The sequence below is a fragment of the Urocampus carinirostris genome, chromosome 3 (genome assembly GCF_059441175.1).
Source record: "Urocampus carinirostris isolate Australia breed hairy pipefish chromosome 3, RoL_Ucar_1.0, whole genome shotgun sequence".
Taxonomy (NCBI): Eukaryota; Metazoa; Chordata; class Actinopteri; order Syngnathiformes; family Syngnathidae; genus Urocampus; species Urocampus carinirostris.
Window position 1 is genome coordinate 33,380,448 of NC_142351.1, and position 23,053 is coordinate 33,403,500.

General features: G+C 37.7%; 2 protein-coding genes across 2 annotated transcripts in view; one reads left to right on the forward strand and one right to left on the reverse strand.

The window, feature by feature from the left end:
* The window catches only part of mtor (mechanistic target of rapamycin kinase), a 104,375-nt gene that overhangs the window by 67,219 nt on the left and 14,103 nt on the right, over window positions 1-23,053 (reverse strand). The window contains exons 19-28 of the mRNA XM_088331541.1: window positions 22,448-22,698; window positions 22,252-22,338; window positions 19,230-19,397; window positions 16,463-16,575; window positions 13,778-13,940; window positions 13,270-13,362; window positions 12,866-13,012; window positions 12,072-12,214; window positions 11,323-11,485; window positions 10,045-10,190 (exon numbers count right to left, since the gene is read on the reverse strand). Of these exons, the coding sequence (XP_088187667.1) occupies window positions 10,045-10,190; window positions 11,323-11,485; window positions 12,072-12,214; window positions 12,866-13,012; window positions 13,270-13,362; window positions 13,778-13,940; window positions 16,463-16,575; window positions 19,230-19,397; window positions 22,252-22,338; window positions 22,448-22,698 (1,474 nt within the window). The remainder of the gene's footprint in view (window positions 1-10,044; window positions 10,191-11,322; window positions 11,486-12,071; window positions 12,215-12,865; window positions 13,013-13,269; window positions 13,363-13,777; window positions 13,941-16,462; window positions 16,576-19,229; window positions 19,398-22,251; window positions 22,339-22,447; window positions 22,699-23,053) is intronic.
* angptl7 (angiopoietin like 7) lies at window positions 2,930-5,527 on the forward strand. Its single transcript, XM_088329957.1, has 5 exons — window positions 2,930-3,317; window positions 4,038-4,138; window positions 4,242-4,436; window positions 4,568-4,763; window positions 4,851-5,527. Exons 1-5 carry the CDS (start codon window positions 2,963-2,965, stop codon window positions 5,018-5,020), a joined length of 1,017 nt encoding a protein of 338 aa, XP_088186083.1. The 5' UTR covers window positions 2,930-2,962; the 3' UTR covers window positions 5,021-5,527.

Here is a 23,053-nt window from a genome sequence, read left to right on the forward strand (position 1 = left end):
TGCAAAAGTTGGCCGACAACGCTGCGATCGTGGGATGTATCAGAAATGGGCAGGAGGAGAAGCACAGGAAATTGATTCAGGACTTTGTCCGATGGAGCGACGCAAACCACCTGCACCTGAACACCACCAAGACCAGGGAGATGGTGGTGGACTTCAGGAGAACCAGAACCCGGTTCCATTAAAGGAGAATGTGTAGAATTTGTCCAGACCTACAAATACCTGGGTGTGCAGCTGGACAACAAACTGGACTGGACTGCCAACACAGAAGCTCTATGTAGGAAAGGGCAAAGCCGACTTTACTTCCTCAGAAGGCTGGCCTCCTTCAAAATCTGCAAAAAGCTCCTGAAAATATTCTATGAGACAGTTGTGGCAAGCGCCCTCTTCTATGCGACAGCGTGTTGGGGAGGCAGCGTCAAGAAGAAGGATGCCTCTCGTCTCAATAAACTGGCTAGGAAAGCGAGCTCTGTTGTGGGCACAAAACTGGACAGCCTGACAACAGTAGCTGAGAGACGGCACTGGAAAAGCTGCGGTCAATCATGGACAATCCATCGCACCCACTACACAGCATTATCTCCAGACAAAAGAGCAGTTTCAGCGACAGACTGCTGTCACTGTCTTGTACTACGGACAGACTGAAGAGATCTTTTCTTCCTCATGCCATGAGGCTCTTTAACTCTACCCGGCAGAGTAAAAGCCCACAGTAAACCACACCACCTACATTGCATATTACCAAATCTTATTGCAATATGTATTCTGTGTAGCACTATTTAGTTATTCTATATAACACGCTACAGTGGGCATTTGCACGTCACAATGGGTATTTGTATATTGTATTCTTTTTGCTTTATTATTGTATTGTTCTTAGCTCAGGGATGCTGCTGGAAATGTGAATTTTCCTTCTGGGATGAATAAAGTATCTATCTATCTATCTATCTAATTGTAAGAGTAGGAAGAAAATGGTTACCGTCAGAAGTTATGTAATAAAACATTTTCAGAAAGAATCTGGTTTTATTTTCACTCGGCGTAATTGAACCCATGAGTGTTCTGCTTACAGTTTAGCCCAGTGGTCACTGTTTAATACCAAAACATATTTCAGGATGCTTAGTGACAGACAAATCTCCAGTGAGCATTTTGTGACTACAATGTTATGTCAGAATTCATATTAAGGCAAATGAAACTCGCTCGACGGATGGAACAAGGAGACTAGACTAAGGACAAAGTGGGTAGGGCACTTTGTTGAGCCTTTAGCGTTGGTTTAAGGGTAGCTCTGTTAATTTGTGCTGTTTCTACGGAAAAGTCGTGCATATGTAAACATACAAAAACAACCAGCTGGTTCTTTCTAAGCTAGTACCCAATGACAACGTCCAAAGAAAGTATAAATGAAAGTGATGTTGCTGGGATTCGCTGCTGGCAAGTGAAAAGGTGCTCACACTAATTCCAGCTAATGGGAACATGCAGGAAAGCAAATTGATTCAGTTTTTCCAAAGTAAGTACTGTATATCTGTGATGTAATAGAATAAACATCTACCTAGAGTTAAGTAACTTTCACTGGTATTAGTTTGTAGTTGAGTCACAAAAAATAGTTCACTTGATTGAGAAATACATTTATACAACATAAATTTGCGCTAATAAAACTCAATCGGATTGAGAGTATCAAGTCATTGTATTTTAATCAGAATTGCCGCCTATATATATATATATATATATATATATATATAATTTGTTTTTTTACATTGAACATTATGTGAATTAATTCACATGTTGTTCAATAGACATCTTTTTAAAGTAGAAGCAAGTAACTCTCCGCTCCGATCAATTCTGTGATGCAAACAATGATTGTTTACTGACGTTGAAGTCACAAAGCAGGATGATAGACAGCAATATTCGGCATGAACAGCACCAAGGGCGTAGTTTTGGGGATGATATCAGTGGGGACCAAATCATACCCAAACATAAGTCTCATTTGAAATGAGGGAACGGCACTGCCAATACATTACGTGTCAGTGCTTCAAGAGAGAACGTGATTCAGCCCTTTCTGCGCTGCTTTGATCAATTTCCTTTTATGTGGGCAAATAATGTTGGTGGGAAAAAAAAACAAGAATAGTTCAATATTAGTGGGCACACGTCACGTCCGTCCATGCCAAAACCTTGCCCTTTTTCGGGATTTTCGCTGGAAAAAAACCTCCAGTGTGAAGTAATGTCTTGAAATCGACATCCTAAATCCATTTGGCTTCATGCTGAGCGCTGCCAACAGTTTTAACATAGCAAGTAATCTAGTCTCTCCTGGTCTCCACCTCCATGGTTGCAATGAAGCGCTATGGTACGCTTTGTCAAAATTCCTTGTCTTAAGATTCGAGAAATAGCTTTTTTTTCATTATCCAGTCTTTCTTCTCTTGTCTCCTTATACGTGTTAAAGTTTTTTTTCATAGGGTTAACTTGAGAGTCTGCTACAGGAATTTGCAGGTGCGAACTGTAGTTGAAACTTCTCCCCAACTGTACATTCTACTCACTGTATTTCTCTGACTTCCCAACACTAAATTGTTGTCACAGAAAGAATACTACAGTCCTTGGTTTACTTCCAAGCCAGATGTAAACATGAAAAGAGCTCTATCTGGCTCTCGCGCCATATGTTGCCGACCCCTGGGCTAAGCTATGATTCCAAATGCCTTTGGAACATCGAGCGACAACCTTAAGAGTCTTCCATAAAATAGATGTATATATTTTGAGGAACACATTTTGTTTCAGGGGAAAAAGCCCAAAGACAATGTAAAAAGAGTGTAATTGGTGAAAGGTAATTACAGGGAAATGTCAAAGGAAGAAAAAGGACTTCCACTCAGAGGGTTGAGCATTTAGGAGGAAAGGGGGAGGGGATTCACGTGCAAATACTTAAGATGCTGTAAGAGCGGGGGTCTTCATTGAGGAAGGAAACAGTGAGCTATTTAGGGTGAAAGTAGAAAGCAATATGTCAAAATTAAATCTCAGCATTGTAGCGGTCACCATTCTTTTAGTTGCAGGGACATGGGCTCAGACTCCAAGGAAGATTCCGAAAACACCAAAGCCAACAAAGACTCAGTGCTGTGATGAGGTGCGTTCTTTAAAGGTCCAAGTGGCCAATTTAACGAGTCTTCTCGGGGAACTGAGTCGCAAACAGGAAGCAGACTTGATAAATGTTGTGAGGCAAATCATGGACCTAGACAAGCAAAACCGGCAGCAGGAAGCAAGGGTCACCGAGGCTGAGAGCAGGTACTCTGAAATTAATAACCGCGTGGAGATCATGCAGCTTCAGACCCTGCAGTCTGCTCCTCAGACAACATCTGGTGAGTTTCAAACAAATTTATCCGATGTTAACAAAAGCCCAACTGGTACTATTTTTTTGGAATATCTTCAAGTATCTGTTTCTTGTCCATTCTATAAAATTGTGAGCCAAAATAGGAGAACAAAAGTCTTGTTTGGATTTGGACATTTTTTTATGAAGAACTGTAAATCTAAGCTACAGAACTGCCAAAGTGACCATCTGTCAAAGCCATATCATTTCAGCATTAAAACAACACTAACCACTGCTGCCTGCCACAGTCAAGTAAACCAGGCATGACGCCATTTAACATTTCAGTAACTTGATTGTGTAGTCTCACATAGTAACGTAAATGTCAATTGAAAATATAAGACAGACTTTTGAAAAACATGGACAGGAGACCAAAGAAGGATGCAACTTAGATGGGCTAAGAATTTAGTCAAAGTCAAAGTCACCTTTATTATCAATTCTGCAGCATAAACGGATAATTGAAATTACGTTACTCTCAACACTCAGTGTCTAAAAGATTAAAAGAAACACCACTGTGCTAGGACACACTACACTTGGACACACAAGTAGACAGCAGGACACATTTAAAAATACATTTTAAGAGAAATCCTGATAACATCTAAAAATAAAGAAAATCAACTATTGGACATTTTTTTCTGACAATTCATTGGGATGGTAATAGTTCAATCAGTACATTAACATACTTTAAATTGATTGACCATATTCCGTTATCCAGATGCCATCTATGACTGTGCATCACTCTTCACCAAAAATTACAAGATCTCTGGCGAGTACAAACTTCCAAAAGATGAATTCCTGGGAACGCCTGAGCTCAGTGTGAGTAAAAATAAAGCCCTCTTTAAATTATGCACCACTTTATTGTAATAACCTTGTTAATAAGAGTTTCACCTCTGATAAATATTTTGAAAATCCTTTAAAGGTGTTCTGTGATATGAAGACAAACGGAGGTGGCTGGACTCTGATTCAAAGACGTAAAGTTGGTCTAACGTCTTTTAACCGGGACTGGAAACAGTACAAGAGTGGATTTGGATCCATCCGTGGAGACTTTTGGCTTGGCAACGATCACATATTCCGCCTAACAAGGCAGCCCAGTGTGCTCAGGATTGAGATGGAGGTAAGTGTTGGCAAAGACAAGTCTAGACACTCAGCAAAAAAAAATGCATAAGCTGTGCATGAAATATCTTTATGACCAATGTTATGAGTGCACAGAAATGATTATGCCTCAATTAAAATGTACGATTACAGGACTGGGAAGGAGAAAATCGTTACGCTGAGTATGGATTTTTCACTTTGGCCAATGAACTCAACAGCTACAGGCTCTTTCTTGGCCAGTACAGGGGCAATGCTGGCAATTCCTTGCGATACCACAACAACACCAACTTTAGCACCTTCAATAAAGACAACGACAAGTGTGTGGATAACTGTGCTTCACTTCGCAAAGGTAACGCATAAAAAAAAAGGAATAACGACAAAGATACTGTTATACAATACTTGGGCAAATTCTTTCAACTTAATTGTCTCTTTGCAGGTGGTTACTGGTACAACTGCTGCACAGACTCAAACTTGAATGGAGTTTTTTACCGATATGGTGAACACACGAAGAGCACAGATGGGATCACTTGGTACGGCTGGCATGGCCCCAATTATTCACTCAAAAAGGTGGAAATGAAGGTCAGGCCAGTAAATTTCCAACCATAAGCTTGACAGCTATGCATTTTGGATCAAGATCATAATAGCTCTCACTTAATAACAATTAACTGCATGACAACTTGCTATCAGTTGTCAACGAAAGTCAATTTGTTTGTTATTGGTCTGATTAGGTACAGCTCAGTTACATTTTTGGTTGGTATTGTGATTGTAAAATGAATGTGAATATGTTTCTCATCACTCTCTTTTTTCCATGAGTGGCTGCATCGTGACTCTTTTACAGCGCAAATGAAGATTGATTAAATTTTGATTTTTTTCAGCTTAATTAATGGAGGGTAGCACCTTTAGTAAGACAAAAATATTTTTAATGTTTTAATAAAACTTAATTCAATGTATTTCTTTATTTGCTGGAATGAGAAAAAATATATATGTCTAATTATGCTGCATTCTATTTTTAAAATCACTATTAATGTCAGAAATGTCTCTCTTGTAAAATGTGTACAGAGCTGTGAGTATGTTGTTTTAATATGATAAAATAAACATATTTTTAAAGAAAAATGCCTCTTAACCTTACACTTCTGATGCTAACTAGATTTAAAACTTGACTCACCTAGTACATACCAATGTATTCTCACTATTCATACAAAGCCCATTTGCTTTGAGTTGCTGACCTCTTGACTGAGCTGACTTAGGGTTGTGACCACAGGAATGAAGACCACACGCAAAATGTTCCATCCACGCAATAAGAAACAAGACAGCATCATGGGCTTTGTTTAAATTAATTTTGTCCAGGCTCTCTTAATTTGTTTAACAATATCTTTGAAAAAAGTAGCTTCAGGCAGGAATGCTCACTGTAGACAGATTTTACAAGGTGCCACATTAATCTACAATAAACATATAATTAAGGGGCTGTTATGGTATCCCTTCCATTTTAGAAGAAATTACCAGACAATATACCGAAAGCCTTTTGGAATGTGTCAGAAGACTCATTCCTTCAAGTCTATACATGTAATCATCACAGTGGAAACAACGGAAACTGTAAAAACATTACTTTTGTTTGGAACAGTTATAAGTCATATAACGATGAATGAGCTAGAGCAGATCAGACGAAAGATGCATTTTCTACTGTATATGAACTTCTATCCAGAGTATGGCAGTTCCTTCAACCTGCTTATCAGTGGACTAAAGTAACATTAAAACAAAAGCCGAACGCAAACGTCCTCATTTTGAAAACATGCAGGCTATAAGAGTTGCATACAGTTATACCTGCACAACAGAACAGATCTGGTTAAAGCTTAAAGCAATAATTAGCCGCTGCTGAGTCATAAAGTAGAAAGTATGACGGGGATCAATCAGTGTTTTGGCTTTTACTAATAAAGTTCTGTTATAAGCAAAATATGTTGACATTTAAAATTTCCACTTGGAATGTGCAAGTTCTCAATTCCAAAGGTGATGTACTGTGAACCAATTTGGGTTTTCATAATGTTGATGTTCTAAGGTTAAACAGTCTGTTCAATAACGCTGGCCAATTTCCACTATGTCGACTTGTTCCAAAATAAATCAGATAACCTCAAATATCGGATTTTATACCCTTTTATACACACATCAAGACACACTTGGCACAGTAGACATTATAAACAACAAATCCAACCTTGAACTAAGTCAACATTGACAGCTAACGAGTGAATTTAAGAACTTTTATGAGAAAAACTGAATGTAAGAGGACATGGCACAATGGTGCTTTCCATGGATTGCTGCAGCCATCGATTCTTGTGTGTTCATTCACACTGAACGTGCACTCAGAGAAGTTTGCAATATTGAATCCCGTCTGAGCTGTTTCCTACAACAACACTTTTTGTGCCATGAGACACAACATGTTTAGGCTATTGATTTATAAAAAAAAATCAAATATGGTAGGGTTGAATGATATAAAAGGCAGCCCTCTAACTGAATCAGATCATCCTAAATTTAAACTCAAAGTCCTTCACAGTGTACATTCCAAGTATTTGTATGGTACCCACAGGCACAAATAATTTACTGGCATGTGGTTTCGATCCTGCAGCAAATTACACCACATAACATTGCCTACTTTAATCATTTATAATGACGATGGAACATGCTCAGTGAAAAGCATACAGTACCTCCAGTTGGGGAAAAAGGTAGGCAGAGTATACAAAATCATGCATGGACTTGCTCCCTCATATCTTTCAGATTTAATTCCCCCCTATGTTCTGGTCCGGAGCCTTCGCTCTGAAAACGCTGGTCTACTAGTGATCCCAAGAGCCAAGAAGATATCCGCAGGTTCAAGAGCGTTCTCCATTTTGGCTCCGGTGCTGTGGAATGCTCTAAAACACACATCTATAACATATATTTTATGTTGACAATATCTGTGTATTATTTGCCCATATGTAAGTTTTAGATCAGAGGATGGTGTCATAATAGTATGTGGTTTGCAATAATCTGTGGTCTGTGCGGCCCTTTGAGACTCTTTGTGATTAAGGGCTATACAAATAAACATGACTTGACTTGACATACTGAGTAGGGGTGGGGAAAAATTTGCATTGGGATTCTGACGTGAACGAAACAGAATCGATTACTTACCGTCCAAGTTTAAGTTTTAATGATTAATATAAGTCTAATAATATAGTAATCGACGGCTATATGGAAGGCCGAACAAACAAACGAGATTCTATTTCCGCTTTGGCACTGGCTGATGCAAACAAACATATTATTCAAACGCAAAAGTGTCGAGGTAGTTTACTTTATGCAATGTCTACAGCAGAACACGAGACATTATATGCTTGTCGTGTTGCGCTGAAAGCCCCACGGAGGGGTTCAAGTGATGGCTGGCAAGACTGTACTTGCTGAAGTGTCGGCTAACATGTAACAGACAAAAAAGTTTTTGTGCAAAAGTGTGTAATCTCACGTAGGTGATACCACTCACATTCACTTAAAATCTAAGTAATAGAACCTCTGTTAAAGGCAACAATGATTGCATTTGATGGGATGTGGTGCGTAAAGAACTTTCTTCACTGAATCATTTGTTATTGAAACTGCGCGTTTTATTATTTGTGATGGAAAAATGAAGGTTTGAAACTAGATCAGGAAAAAGATTAGGAAAAAACCCACCCGAGTTTTCTTATACTTTAGTTTCTTTCTATGATACACGTGACATCTGAAGGTGAAACTCAAGAATTAAAAAGCCGCAAGGCACTTTTGAAGAGCTGAAGTAATTATTTGGACCTAGTGTTTGTGTGCTCTTTCTGGCAGTTCGCATAAACTGTAGTAGAAGTTATGTTGAGACTTGTTATTGTTTTGTTACAGATGAGAAATTATTTAAAAGGACATATATTTTACTTAATAAAGGGCGTAAATGTTGAAAAAAAATTCAAAAATTGTTTCCTAATCATAAACGTACCCCTAAATCGTAATTGAACCACGAGGTACCCAAAAATTCCGACACTTAATAGTGAGCCTAGATTTAGTCATGGAAACATTCCACTACAATTTAGAGAAAAGTGGAAAGCTGCAATAATATTCATTAGGAAATAATAATTTTGTTTAGATTTAACAAAATAGAAGTCCAAAAGAATCTCAAAATCATTAGATAGTCATTAATAACGCAACAGCTATTAAATAATTCAAAGTCCAGCATGTCTTAAATATTGTTAAAATGCTAACATGATGACTAATGAAGTATCCGTTTTCCTTTTTACAGATGCATTGGTGCAACAATTATTTATTGTTTGTTTTCTTTTCAAATGGGAAATTCTGCAGATGTAAAAAAACAGATGGGATATTGAAAACGCTAAAGTGCCTGTTCCCATCATTCATCATCATCAAGGCTACTGAGAAATTGAGAACAGGCTCATGAAAAACAAATCCAGGCACTCTGAGATGAAAAAGGGGAAAATTTCCAATTAGATGCCTGGAAAACTACTTGATGTACACCATTCGGAAAACAGAGAATTAATAAAAACAGTAAAAATAAGTAAAAATGTGATGAATGAACAACAGTAATGGCTCGTGCATTGTAAGTTTAAGTTACAAGAATTTTAATTGAATGTTGGCTTGTATCTCTGTTACCTGTCTGACTAGATTTCTGTGACAATAGTTGTGCTACCAGGAACAATTAACAGAGGCATGAAATTGACCTAAACTGGCAACAGTAATCTTGAGAGAGATTTATAATAAAGCAGTTTAACTAGTGGTAGCATACTGGCATATCAAACTGTAAAATATTTAAAAATATTTTTTAAAAGAAAAACATCTTTATAATATAGAGCTGCTACAAAGAGAAAGATATTTAATCTCTAGATTTTTATTGTCCTCGTTGACAAACTGTTTATTCTTCTAAAAGTTTACGAACCCTTTCCTTCAGGAATTGAGATTAAAATTAGAATTGTCTTTATAGTCATCGATGACAAAATAGTGAACATTGTTCACAATAAAAGTAAGACGAGGCTCTCAGGATAAATATTGTACTCAAAGACATTAAAGTGTAAAATGAGTAAAAAAATATTTTAGGATTAATAAAAAAGTATTTACAAGGTAGTTCTTGGTGACTGGCCTATGCTGTCAGTGCTAAAGACCAAAGAGTGCAGTGGAAAATAGTGCAATGAAATTAGCAGAAACATATTTCCAAATTAAGAATCAAAGAATAGTAACAGAAGGGGAAAAAACATCTGAGAAATCAGAGTGAGTCTTCTACTGCTATACGATTTCATTACTTATGGTGGTAATTAGTTCTGCTTGGTTTAGATCTTATTACATTTTGTTTTCATAGCTCCGGAAGAGTATAACACTCCTTATGACTTGATACCTCCTTTGCAATTTGATCGATGTGCTTTGCTAATTAAATAGAGGAAATTAATGAAATCAATATATCAGATCTGAGGCAGTTGCAGTAATAGATTTCAAGTTTTAGTATAAATCTTTACTGTTATAGTTGTTTAAACATGATATGTGTATATTAACCACTCCTCAATTCAAATGTCCTGGCTTTTCAACCAAGCCACAGCACGCATCAGCATGCACATGCAGGTTTAATTAAGAAATTCAATTCAATTTCCTACCTGATAAGAGACTCCAGAATAAGGGGCGAGGGACCTTTTTGAAACTCCAGCTCTTTGTAATGTAAAGCTTTGGCGTAAGCACGGCATTTGGCAGCTCTCTCACCAAGAAGCACAATGCCGTTATCATCTCTCAATGGTAGAGGGCCCTGAAAAGGAGAACAGATTATAATCTCTCCACAGAGGAAATTCATCTACAGCAGCAAATCCCAAAGAAGTTCCTCAGTGTGGCACAATTCAGCACAAGTTAGCATAGGCTGACATTTTTAGTGCCCAGACCAAGAGCATTGTGCCTTGGTTATCCCAGTATTGCATTGACAAATTAAATGAGCTGGAAATACCTTTTCACGTTCATATTTCAGATTGAAACAACACAATCAAATATCCCCTTTTAATGAAGCTCTACAGAATTTGAAACTTTGATCTCTCTGCCACCATCTCCTTGCTTAAAGTCATGAATGCAGCCTTAATCAGCTCGTTCATGATCTGTGTGTAAGTACGTGCGTTTCTTAGCACTCGTATAAACTCTTCTTTTTCCTCTTTTCATTTTTTCTGTTGGCCTTCAAAAATGAGTTAAAATGGCAAAAATCAGCTGGCTGTTTCCATTTAAGAGAAAAGTATGGCATTTAATGAGAGAAATATTAACTTCATTTTTCACCAGACCATAATGTAAAGAGCAAGTTAAATCTTTTTCTTGGAGAGAATTTTACAGTATTTGTATAACATATATATGTATAACATTTAACACAAACAATATATGATTGGAAAAACTGACGAATATTTTATATTTTTTTCTTGCGGATATTGCTTTGGGAGTGCTTAACTTTGGACATGTGTCGAGTCTCTCAACTTTAGCTTTAAGTTGTAATGCTACCTCTATAACCAAGGTACTTGGTCAGTTTTATGTCATCCTTGAATCATAATGTTACACAAACCAGTCCTTTGAAGTAAGGGGAATTCGCCGTACATTATTTTTGTTTTCTAAATTTCATATTGTTGGATTTTTAACATTATTTGTGCATCTTGAAAAATGAAATGGGAGGGCATTACTTTGCACATTTGTACCTTTTTCCTCTGCATTTATGACAAACTGTGACGCCCTCTGCCCACTATCCACTCCATACTTCAACTTACCTATTTCAGCTTTAAAAAATCAAGGCAATCAGTTTAAATGATGGGATTATTTACACTTGTTTGTTTCCTCAAAAAAAAAAGTGACACCCACAATCCCACTTTGTATTTGGACAGGGCATTTTTGGTCGTTCATTGCTCAATGCCAACCTTGTCACTGTGCTCCATGAACTCTGCCAGGTTAAGTAACGTCTGTGTGACCTCTGCAATGTCCTGCGATGTAAGTGCCAACTCTATGCTGCGGATGAGCTCATCCTGCTGGTCCTCACTTAGCTCTGACCAACAGGAAAGGAAAGCCGCATTGAAAAGGTCCCTGAGGACAGACGTAGGCAAATGTTAAAAGCACATATGGTGTTTTGGGGGAAGACACAATGTTTCAACTGCGTGCCTCTTGCACACACACACACTGATCAAACTAGTGCAATCTGCTTCAAATTTACAGTCTTATGATCACATCTGGAAGCTACTAGTATTTGCAACCAGTACACAGATTCACAACAACATTCACACTGTTTTTCGCTCAGGGTGTGACCTATTCATATTGCAATTTCTACAAATTGATATTTTTTTCCTCACTGTGAAGGATACACAAAGAACTCGAACATTTCAAGTTTTGACAGGTCCGATGAAATATATAGTATTATATTGACATGGGTTGGTTTGGCTTGAGTACCATACATCAGTCCAGATGTAAGCTTTTCTGTTGGCTAAAAAAACGCTTTGAACAGTTCCATTTGTGGTAAGTCTTGCAAAAAGATTTTTTTTTTCTAGTTCAACAGAAACGCTAAAATGATCAACTCAAGCTGGGTTAATCACCATTATTTTTCCATATAATTGTTTATACTTATAAGGGTCCAGGTGTCCTAATACTTGAGTCTGTTTAAGAGTTGGTGGTGTACCTGGCCAATGGGATGTAGGTTTGAGCCAATGACCAACACGATCGCAGCGCCGGGGAGGACGACTCCTTCAGGAGGACGACACTTAAACGTCTTAACCACTCCAGCCAGTCATCCTTGGAAACCTTTCTTGCGGCGCCCCACGCCTGTGCGCAACAGATCGTTTTTGAAGGTTTTAGAGAAATACAGTATGTGGGGGAAGTCTGTTTCTGTCATGGAACGTTATGTTAAAAGCCTAACTCAGCAACTTTTTTTCTGTTGAAATTAGGTGTGCTATGAATAAAAAGCTTCATTGTACATTGTGCAAATACATCATTTTTCAAACGACAGTTTATGCAATAACCATGAATGTGACGTAATAATGGCCTGACTAACCACTGCAGCAACAACCTTGACGATTTCAAATTACCCTTGTATGACTTTTGATAAGTAGGAGACTACATACATCCTGCTACAGCTCATCTGAGCTATATATTGTACTATATTATTGCGCCCAGATACAGGTCTGTCCTTTAAACATTTTTTAACATTTCATTTCCATAGACATTTTTTTATCATTAGTGTAAATCTGCACTCATTAAATTTCCTGAGTGTTTTCCCTCTATTTTGTGACTGTTTTTTGTAACCACCCCAAGTAAATGTAAATGCCTTGCACACAAGACTGGGGTTGGTCTTAGACATATAGCTGTCAACTTAAATAGTTTTATGTATTTCATACGAATGGTTGCTAAAATATTTAAATCTTCAGTTCAATTACGAAACCAAATATACACATTTTCAAAGATTTCCTTTCAGACCTTCTGAAGTGCAGTTGTGCTGACATGAAGTTTCTTCATTGGCCCCGCTTCCACAGGTCCACTGACCAATGCATCACCTTGGTTACTACGAAGATGGCGGTGCTGAAAGATCAGAGGATTTTCCTCTTCTTCTGCCAGAGTATAGCCCTGTATGAGCAGCGACATGTAGGACAGTATAATTTTGTTTTTAAAAAGGCAACACGAAGACTAAATCTTAAATGTGTCCAAAAAGATTTTGTTAGTTAACAAGTATATGTCCGAACAGGAAAACTAAAAACTTATTTAGTTGTGCTCATTATAAATATAAGTTGTTTATGACCATTTCCTCTTCAAAAATGCTTGGAATTTAAAGCTATAATCTAATACATTTAAGAATCTAATTTATCAATCAAGAAAGGGCTTACCTTAACAATACGACATATAAGTATGTCATAGCGTTGGTGGTTAATCCGGTGCTTCAGCATTACTTTATTTACCATGGGGATGAAGATCTGGTACTACAGATGGGAGGAAGGTGAAGCAAAGTTAAGTAAAAGGGTTTATGTGCGCTTAATTATATACTTGGTTTAGGTTACACTAAAATCCTTTTTCCATAAGCCAAATAAATGAGGATCAAACTACTTATAGGGCAACATCAAAAGCTTCTTTTTCACATGCTGCCAGACGTGGCTACATAAGGAATGCTAACGATACTGTTGATGAATAGGGAGGGCTAAGGCAAAGCAATTGTGACCTTATTCACACTTATAAAAAGAACCTCCCACTGAAAAACAGACCATGACCCAAGCAGTCTAATCGTTAGTGCAGGGGGTAAAATAACAACTGAAATTTGTCTGATTGTGGTAGAAAGGAGAGAAGTGTTCTACTGACTGTAGGCACCATCTGATAGCCATGAAGACCGCAATAAGTTACCTTTTTGCCTAACTGGAACACAAGCGAAGACAGGGTGTCCATTGACGTGGAGCGCAAATCAGGCGTACTGTCAAGTGTCCGCACGATCGGGTGGATAATGCGAGAAGCGTAGTCTGTGAAGTCCAGGGATTCTGTCAGTCTGTCCAGTGTCTCTAAGGCAACTCTGGATTACAAAGTAATAGAATAATTAATTAATATTCTTTTCAAAAATTATATATACTAGTACACGTAAAAATATAATCGATAACCCACCCGAAGGACTGTGGGAGTTACGTGCCTAATATGTCTCTAAGATGCTAAAGGTCAACGTCACACAAGAGGCTGGTCTACTTTAGTTTTGTGTCAGGGCATCATGATGATGCCGTTATGCATTTTTCGAAGCGGGAGGAGAAAGCGGCTTACTGCCTCCAGTTGTAAAAGGTGACACTGAGAATGAATATACTTCATTGGATTAAGTGATTTGGAGTAATACTGATAATTTGGTAAGCATGTTCTTTATGCAAGAGTTATCTGAATAACTCTTAATACTGTATTTTCACGACCATAGGGCGCACCGTGTTCCATCGGTGGTTCTATTTCTGTATTCAACACATACACAGGGCGCACCACTCGACAGGGCACAGGTGCCCTCTGCCGCAGCCGCCTTACAACAACACAGATAAGCAAACAAGTGTGTGTATTTAAAATAGAGCGGGAGCAGAACTGAGTTTTGATGTGGTTTATTCAAGTATTGATTAAAAAGTAAAACGAATGGCTAAAAAAAAACATTTAAAAAAAGAAAAAAAAAAGAGCAGGAGCAAAACTGGGTTTGGACCTCAAATTTTTATTTTTATTATAATCGACTGAAGGTTTTTGCGCCATCGTAGTCCTGGTCCGAATGGAAAAATGACACCCTCTCATAAAACAAAAGCACCAAGCCATGCTTCTTTGGAAATGTTCAATTCTCATTTTTTTCTGCTAGCGTTAGTGCTTTTAACCGAACGGCGATCGACGAAACATTGCTCCCACTCAATGTTCCCTCTAATTTTCCACGGGTCTGAGCGTTCACACAAAGTCGGTGAGCAGCGCTTGAAACCACAGTGAGCAACCATAATCCCAAGTGTGGCAAGATAATTAATTATCAAACATGTCCAAAACTTGACATCAAGTTACATTTTGCTGAGTTTCCGGCAATGCAAAATTATTTTTCTCTTTTGAATGAATTGGCTCATGTACTATTGCAAAGGTTGTACGGCCTACAAACGTCGTTTGTTCTTACAATTCTTTCACAAGATATCCATTTCTTTTTATGTCCTGATATATTTTGTCACATAATACTAACATTTTTGGGGGCTTATTTAGTCGGTTGTAAGATACAGAACTGTACTTAATCACATTTTTTAGTGGAAGTACAATGTTGGCAACAAGATTCACTTGATATAATTGGAAATTATTTGAATGCAACACAAACTTTTTCGTCTTTTTTCCGTGTTTTATTTCTACTTTTTTTCAAATTCCTTTAAAAAAAAATCTCATTGTGTTTTTTTTTTCCGAGCTGTTACTTTTTTCTTACATTTCTTTTTCTTTTTTCTGGCTTTTTTTCTAAAATGTTCCTTCTTTTTTCTCTTCCTTTTGTTTCTTTTTTTCTCAGCTTTTGACTATTTCATTTTGGTATTTTTTTTCTTTTTTGTTCCACCCCCCTTCCTTTAAGTCATTTTGTGCATAATTTTACATAATATTTCATCATGTTGGGATTAAAGAAGCAAAAACAACCCGAAGAGCCGTTTAGGACCTGAAAGAGCCGGTTCCTTTTAGTGAGCCGAGCCGAAGAAGTTGGTTCCCCAACAAACTCTACTAACTTTAACTCAACTTCGTTCTCCTTCGACTCGACTTCAAAATACCGCATTTAGGACACAACGTCAGGGGAACCCGTGTATTTTTACCTTCATGCACTGTAACTTTGACTCGAGTTGCTTCTTAAATAGTAATTTTGAGCCCTCATTTTTGTGCGCTGGCTAGATTTTCTTGTGCGCTGAGAATGTGCGAGCAGTACGCAATTGCGCACGCGCGCAGCTTAGAGGGAACACTGCTCCCACTCATTCTTTTCTCAATGATCGACCGCTCAAGTCTTTCCTCCAACTCAGCCCACCTCACTTTATTTCAAGTGAAGCTAAGCTGAGTTTTCTTTACTAGTTGGAGTTCGTTTTCAGCTTTGTTCACTTGCAAACCATTGATTCATCAATTTAAAATGATCTCCTGGCTGCTCGTCTTCAATTTTCTTCCACATAGGTGATGGCCGCCAGTTTAATTTGTGCTTTGTAGGCGTGTCTCTGCCATATTCAGTGCTGTTAAAACATTATCTTTTGCATAACGCCCGTTCCTTTATATACACGCCCACACCTTAGCCTTAAGCGGTGAAGGGTACAGGAGGTTTGGAACACATTTGCAGATTGCCATGGCTTTCTATATCCATCCATGTGACGATTTTCCCTATAAATCCACACCTTAGAATGGATTAATTTTGTATCCCAGAGGTGTACTGTCTTGGTCATAATGCGATATTATAATGTGACATTTAGAAATCCTCAATAGAAATAAAAGTAAACACCATCTGTTCTTAAGCAAATACAGATTATTAAGTACAGTTTGATAAAAATCACATTTCAGGACAATGCAACACTACATGCAAAAATGTATGGTACACACTTGCGGGACGGAAGAGGTACGTCAGGTGCGTCAAACAGCTTGACCATCGGAGGCAGCAACAGATGGAGGTAGTCGTCGAGGTTGGCGCCAAAAAGCTGGATAGCATTTAGCAGCTGCAGATGAAAGATGAAAACTACAAACATCACAGTGGGCCTCAGCATCACCATATAAATATTATACAAAGCTTAAAGGAGATGCTGCATTTAAGATTTTTATTTTTATTTTGCTGATTTACTCTTTCCATAGTTTGATAGAGGAATGTATAATCCTGTATGAAAGCAGTGGATGGTCGAACATAAAATGATGTGTTGCAGTGCTTGTGTTTGTTGGTAGGGTTAAATTGACCCAAAAATTGGTTAACGAAATAAAAAGCTTACAACAATACATTGTTAAAATAAGACAGCATTTGCATTGCCCAACTATGGCAACTTGTGTTTATTTTTATGTTGCAGACCGCGAAGTAGCGAGGTCCCACTGTATATTCATTAGCAGCAGTCCCAAAACGTTAAGTAGCCTAGCACATGGACACGTCAGTGCCCCTGTTTAATGTGCACAAGCAACAACATCAAGAAGCTGCAAGCGGGATAGCTGCAGATAGAAAAAACAGTCTCTTGGAAAAAAGGTGGTATGTTTTTCTCTTTCTCTCCTTTGAGTAGCAGTCACTGGAATGTAATTCATCTAAATTGTGTGCAACCCCCAATTATCAAAAATTAAATCCAAATCAATATCTGACTCACAGATTACCCATTCTGTATTCAATAGGCTGTGGTTATCTAATATAAACGCCTCAGAGACTAACCTGGAGCTGGGTCTATGGCTAGTTGACGTATGATAAAATCCTTGTGGACCCTGAACTACGATTTAGAATTTCAATGAAAAACACAAACAGGCCCGGATGCAGGGGTATTTGTTATATTACAGGATAAACTAAAACGGTTTAGCAAGGAATGAGTTTAATGACGACAAAAAAAAATAGAACTTGAATAGTATATGATATTTCAAGAAAATAATACTGGAATTTGACTAAAACCATTTTAGAAAAAAATATCAATTAATATTAATCAGTGCAACATTGAGAAGATTGAATCATTGTAATGCATGACATTCACAGGAGAAGCATCTATGAGTTGCTTTTTTGTTTGTAATTTAAAAATAAAATACCTACAAAGAGGACCAGCCTCTACCTAAAGAACATGGTACAAGAAAAATGTATACCAGATGTTACTTGACTTACAAGACTTGGTTCAAAGCAGTCAGACAGCAGCTGTGTTTTCATTTAATATCTAAAATACTGGTTTGTTGTTTTTACCAAATACCTTTGTCTTACTTGTTTTTCCAACTAGAAATTTAATGTGAACATTCAAAGGTGGGGTGCGTAATTTGAGATGTCTTTAAAAAGCTTAAAATTAAATGTTTTCTTTATTAGGTATGTGTGAACAATGCCCAACTTAATTCAAAGAGCCTTTATATTTTTTTCACTGCACCTATCTGCTTTTATCTTACTTTTATAATCAGATTTCCGGCCACTCAGCGCACTTGGCTGGCCGAAAGGAGGCAGGGGGAGGGCGGGTAGGGGAGTTGATAGTGGTTTCACACGCATGTTGGTTGTTTTCATTTATTCGAGGATGAAAATAGTCAAACTGAAAAAAGGACTGTTAAGAATAAAGTTCAAATACCAAACCAGATCCCTGAGCGCATCTAAGAGAGACAGAAACGTGCACACGGCAGACAGGCAGCTTGACAAAAGATGAAATGATGATTTCAACCAGGAGATGGCATCAGTAGTTGGAATATTTTCCAAGTTACGTACACCACCTTTAAGTATAGGTTTTTAAAAATTATCAGAGTAGTAGTTGCCCTGTGACTGGCTGGCAACCAGTTCAGGATGTCCCTTGCCCACTGCCCAAAGACAGCCGGGATGGGATAGAGCACCCCACAACCCTACTGAAGATAAGTGGTGCAGATAAAGGATGGAAGAATGAGAGTAGTAGTTTGAACCTCAAAGACACAATTTGTATTCAATTGTAGTTCGAAATAATTCAAACACATCGATAGGTTGAAAAATGATGACCTATATTAAAAAAATCACGTTAAGGAGAATGCAACACTTAAGCGGACTTAACTTTGAAAAAAGCTGGAATTATGCATGCATACAAAAATTATAGCATACATTGTAATTCTGATTGTTTCGAGTCAGATATTTTTCTAACTTGATATGCAATACCCTTTTAGACTCGAGCAGGATTTTAAGATAGATAGATAGAATATACCTTTATTGTCATTGTTACAAAATGGGTTAACATATTGTGACAACGAAATTGGGCATGACACTCCAGTTTTACACATTCACAGTGAGGTATGAGCCAAGAAGATAATGGAACAGAGAAGATAAGGTTATAAAACAAGGGGGATAAGGCTATAGTTATAATTTACATGGTATTTACACAAGAAATGTCGGCATGTGGGATGTTACATACAGTGTTATCGTGATACCGTTGGTATCGTAAGGGTTGTGCAATATTGCATTTGGTGCAAAGTCATCATAGTGCAAAAAAATAGTCAGCATAAGCATTGGTGCAAACATAGACATCATAGTGCAGAAAAAAGAAATGGTCAGACATTGTGCAAGGTGAGCAGTAAACGTAGTGCAGTCGACATGTGCAAGAACATAGACTTTTGCAAATGTTAGAAAAAAATATATTGTGTCCTCATCTTAAGTATTTGAAAAAATAGATGTTTTGTTTAGAAGAAGCAAGTTGCATATTACCTTTATAGTAACACTGCGCCCAGTGCTGTTGTCATGCATGAAGACGCGTAACATATGTGGGATGAGCTGAGGCAGGTAAAGTTTGAACTCTCCACCCAGGGCCACCACAATCTGTTCTATCAGAAGGATAATTGTGTTCTGCATGGGGTTGTTGGGGGTCCAGTACTCCTGCAAAACAATAACAACTTTATTCAATTCAAGTCATGTTTATTTGTACAACCCTTAATCACAAGGAGTCTCAAAGGGCTGCACAGACCACAGACTATTGCACACTACGGAATATTATTACACCATCCCCTGATCTAACACCTACACGAGGGCAAGAAAAAACCTCAGCATAAGGAAAATGCAGTCTGCTCAGTAAAAGCCAAACAACACACCTAAAGGTCAATGATGTTTTTATTGGATTGATTCAAATATATAACAATTATATGTAACAATTATATGTATTCAAAGAACTTCAGACATTCGACAGTAATATGGGAAAAAATGTTTTTTTTTAAATTTTAAGCAAATTTAAAGTTTCTTTCTAAAAAAAATAGGTAAGCAAGATTTAAATTGAGTAAGCCACTTTATAAATTCATCTTCTCATTAAATATAGTTAAATAACAAAACAAAACATTTCATGGCGGAGTGTTATTTTGAAAAAGTTGTTATAAAACAGAAACTGAAGGTCCTCAATTAATTGCTTTCAAGTGTTACAAAGTATTAGGTGTACATAAACTTGATCATTTTCCTCATTTATTTACTATTTTTTTGTTTACTTATGTGTTGTCTCTGTCTAATGCTGACGAGTGGTTTCCATACGTGCGCAGGTGGGTTGATAAAGGCACTAAGAAAATGTTCCATTATATCAGATCAGGGCCTCTTCTCAAAATCCAGCCTCACAAAGATCCATGAGGTTAAGTGAAAAAGCAGAGGGACCAAGTTGCACATTATTATAAAAATATATGGTTGACCTTATTAAATGTTATTGCAATTATGGCCTTCATAGTTTTTTGATGTGCCGTTCATAATATTCAGAGTATGGATTGCAAAGCATTTATGCGGCTGTTGCCTCATCTTGAGGATTTGCCGGAATCAGGAAAAAAAATAGGACAAACTGTAATTACTTTAAGGCTGAGAAGTTTTCATGCGCTAGATCAAGGAACAATGAGTGTTGTCCCATTTTGAGTTTTAAGGAGGGCGAAGGGATCAGAAACTTTGTAAGAATTAAGATGATGTTAGAGATGCGCACCCAGGACAATGACACCATTTCCGGATTAGCTTTGTTACTGAAAAATACAATCCTCTGGTATCAATCGCGACCATCTGAAAAATGAATAACTAGTGGAAGGTGTGTTTGATCAAATGGCCAGGAGGCAAATAGCGACTTCCTGACGTTCTTGCACGTGGCTTCTTTCTACTGAGCAGAGCATGTACTGAATAGTTATTCCAGCCCTCTCATCTGGATACAGCAGTTGGCAGGAGGAGGGAAAAATTGAATAGATTCTTTGTTTGACTCGCCTTTTATTAACTCACTGGGACTTGAAACCCAGGAGCACGGTTCTCTCAATTATTTCTCACAAAGATTTATCAGCACTGAAAGTGCTTTTCAAGTTCCACACTAACACAGTAAGATCATATGTTGTGCCATTCCATCAAAGTGCCTCGCAAATGGGTTTACAATTGCACAACACTCACATGGATTCAGCACTTATGTGATAAAAGTGTCAGTGAAACTTTTTTTTTACTATATGTGAAATGATTCTTTAGGACCTGCTTAGAGAAATACTTATGTGCCGCTACATAAGGTGGGTTGAGGCTTCAGACGTCATTCAGAGTGTGTTGCAAAACGGTCAAGCAGAGAGGTAAAAATCCATTTCGAAGTTTCCAGTTGTTTATAGTGAGTGATAAAATGAGTGATCACTGTTTGAAATGTGGTCAAGACACTCTGTACACGTTTTTCAGAATCGGAAATTTTATGTCAAATGACGTAACCCTAGAAACCTCTTTGTAAAAAAATATGAGAACTAAAAAGATAAGTGAGAAATATGATTGCAAAAACCTAAAGTAATGACATGGACCATTACTTTCAAAGAAATACACATTTGACTCAATAAACATTTGAGAGCTTTTGGCAATTTTATAATGCCAATTGAGTACTAAAAAAAAAAAACGTTTTTTTTTTTTTTTTTTTACTCAGTTCACCCTTCTAAGAAATGAAGCACAATCTTTTACTCCAACCAGTATCCCATCCCATCTCCTGAAAATGGCTAATTGCATACAGAGGACCCGTCACTGTGAGTGTGTTTTGCAGAAATTCTCAAGAGTATAGTGATAAAATTCAGGTTTATCAAGTGGAGTTCATTTGAAAAATGAACTGAGACATCAAACGGATTAAAACACCAAGGCTTTTTCTTTTAATATTAAAAGTTTTGACTGCATGTTTGGTCATTGAAAGCACCACGTCCAGAGCGAAATGCGAGTCTGCGCTGTGTCCGGAAGGTTTTCAGGAGAAGCGTGGTTTTGGGGAACAAGGCATCCTACTTTCTAGTAAGGATCCTCTCCACCGAAAAGCAGAAAAAACATCACCATTGTGTCAAGGTAGTTATAATTATTTAATGCTTATAGTTTATTATGAAAGGGCCCAAAGACCCAAAAGTGTGTCCTTCAATAATTTTGCACAATGCAACAACGAAATTAGTTAGGCAAAACGTTTGCAAGCTTTTTATTAAAAAGCAGGCCTTTCCTAATATACCAAAGTTGCTAGAATGGAAATACATGAAATGAATCCCAAAATGTATTTTCTTCCAGGCTACTCTGAAAAGAAATTACAGTCGGGCCGGCTGACTAATCAATAAACATGCGCCAAGGGAGGCTTTCTAAAAACATCTGCCAGTTTTTCGCTCTAAGCTTCTCTTGGGGTCTTCTATCCTCCCATTGCTCACCTCATCCATGGCCTTAAATCATTGGAACATCCTCTGTGATGAGGTAAAGGGGAGTGTAATTAGAAGATTGGAAAGTAAACATAATTACTCACTCTGATGAGGGTGAATATGTCATCCATGTAGGGGCGGATGTGGATCTTTACAAAGCATACGACCATTCCCATCTGCTGAAAAAGGAACTGGAGAAGCACAAAGAGGAAATGCAATTAGACCAGGCTGGTTATGTGAATACTAAAATTATGAAAGGGAAATAACTCAATATTGTTGTACATTTGTAGCGATGCCTACCTCTCGTATACTGGCATCACACACACGGATCACATTGAGAAAGGTGGGCATGACTTGCGGTAGAAACTGGACACACTTGAGGCCAAGAGACTTGAAAATAAAAGTAACAGCCTGGACGACCATGGTGTGGTGGTTTGACAGCGATGGATCCCTTAGGATGCGCATCAGGGTAACAATGGCCACGGCAGGGTAAAACTCATCCAGTGGAAGGTTTCCCATATTGACTAGCATCTCACTGGTGCTGTAGTCAGCTGGGAGGAAGAGAAAACTACAGTTATCAAAAGGTATAAAAGTATCAGGAAGTAAAAGATGTATTAAGATAATCAATGTGACACTTTTGATCTACACAGTGAACATCACATTTTGTGAGTGAATTGAATGGAAACTGACCCCAGAACAGCTTGCATATGCCAAGGATTGCACACAAGTTTGCTTCTCAAAAAAAAACAATTTAAGCATGGCAAGTATGTTTAGTTTTGAAGTTGTATCATAGTGGATGGTGACGGATTAACTGTTTACCTGGTCATGGCATTCATTGATCCATGGCAATCTATGACCCACACATACTGGTCAAATAGGGAGGGTTTAGTCATAGCACTAAACCCA

Excerpts from the sequence above, each read along its gene's own strand:
- angptl7 (XM_088329957.1), top strand. The coding sequence starts at position 2,963 with ATGTCAAAATTAAATCTCAGCATTGTAGCGGTCACCATTCTTTTAGTT. Across the intron at positions 4,139-4,241 it reads TGGGAACGCCTGAGCTCAGT|GTGTTCTGTGATATGAAGAC; the intron begins GTGAGTAAAAAT and ends AATCCTTTAAAG. Across the intron at positions 4,437-4,567 it reads TGCTCAGGATTGAGATGGAG|GACTGGGAAGGAGAAAATCG; the intron begins GTAAGTGTTGGC and ends GTACGATTACAG.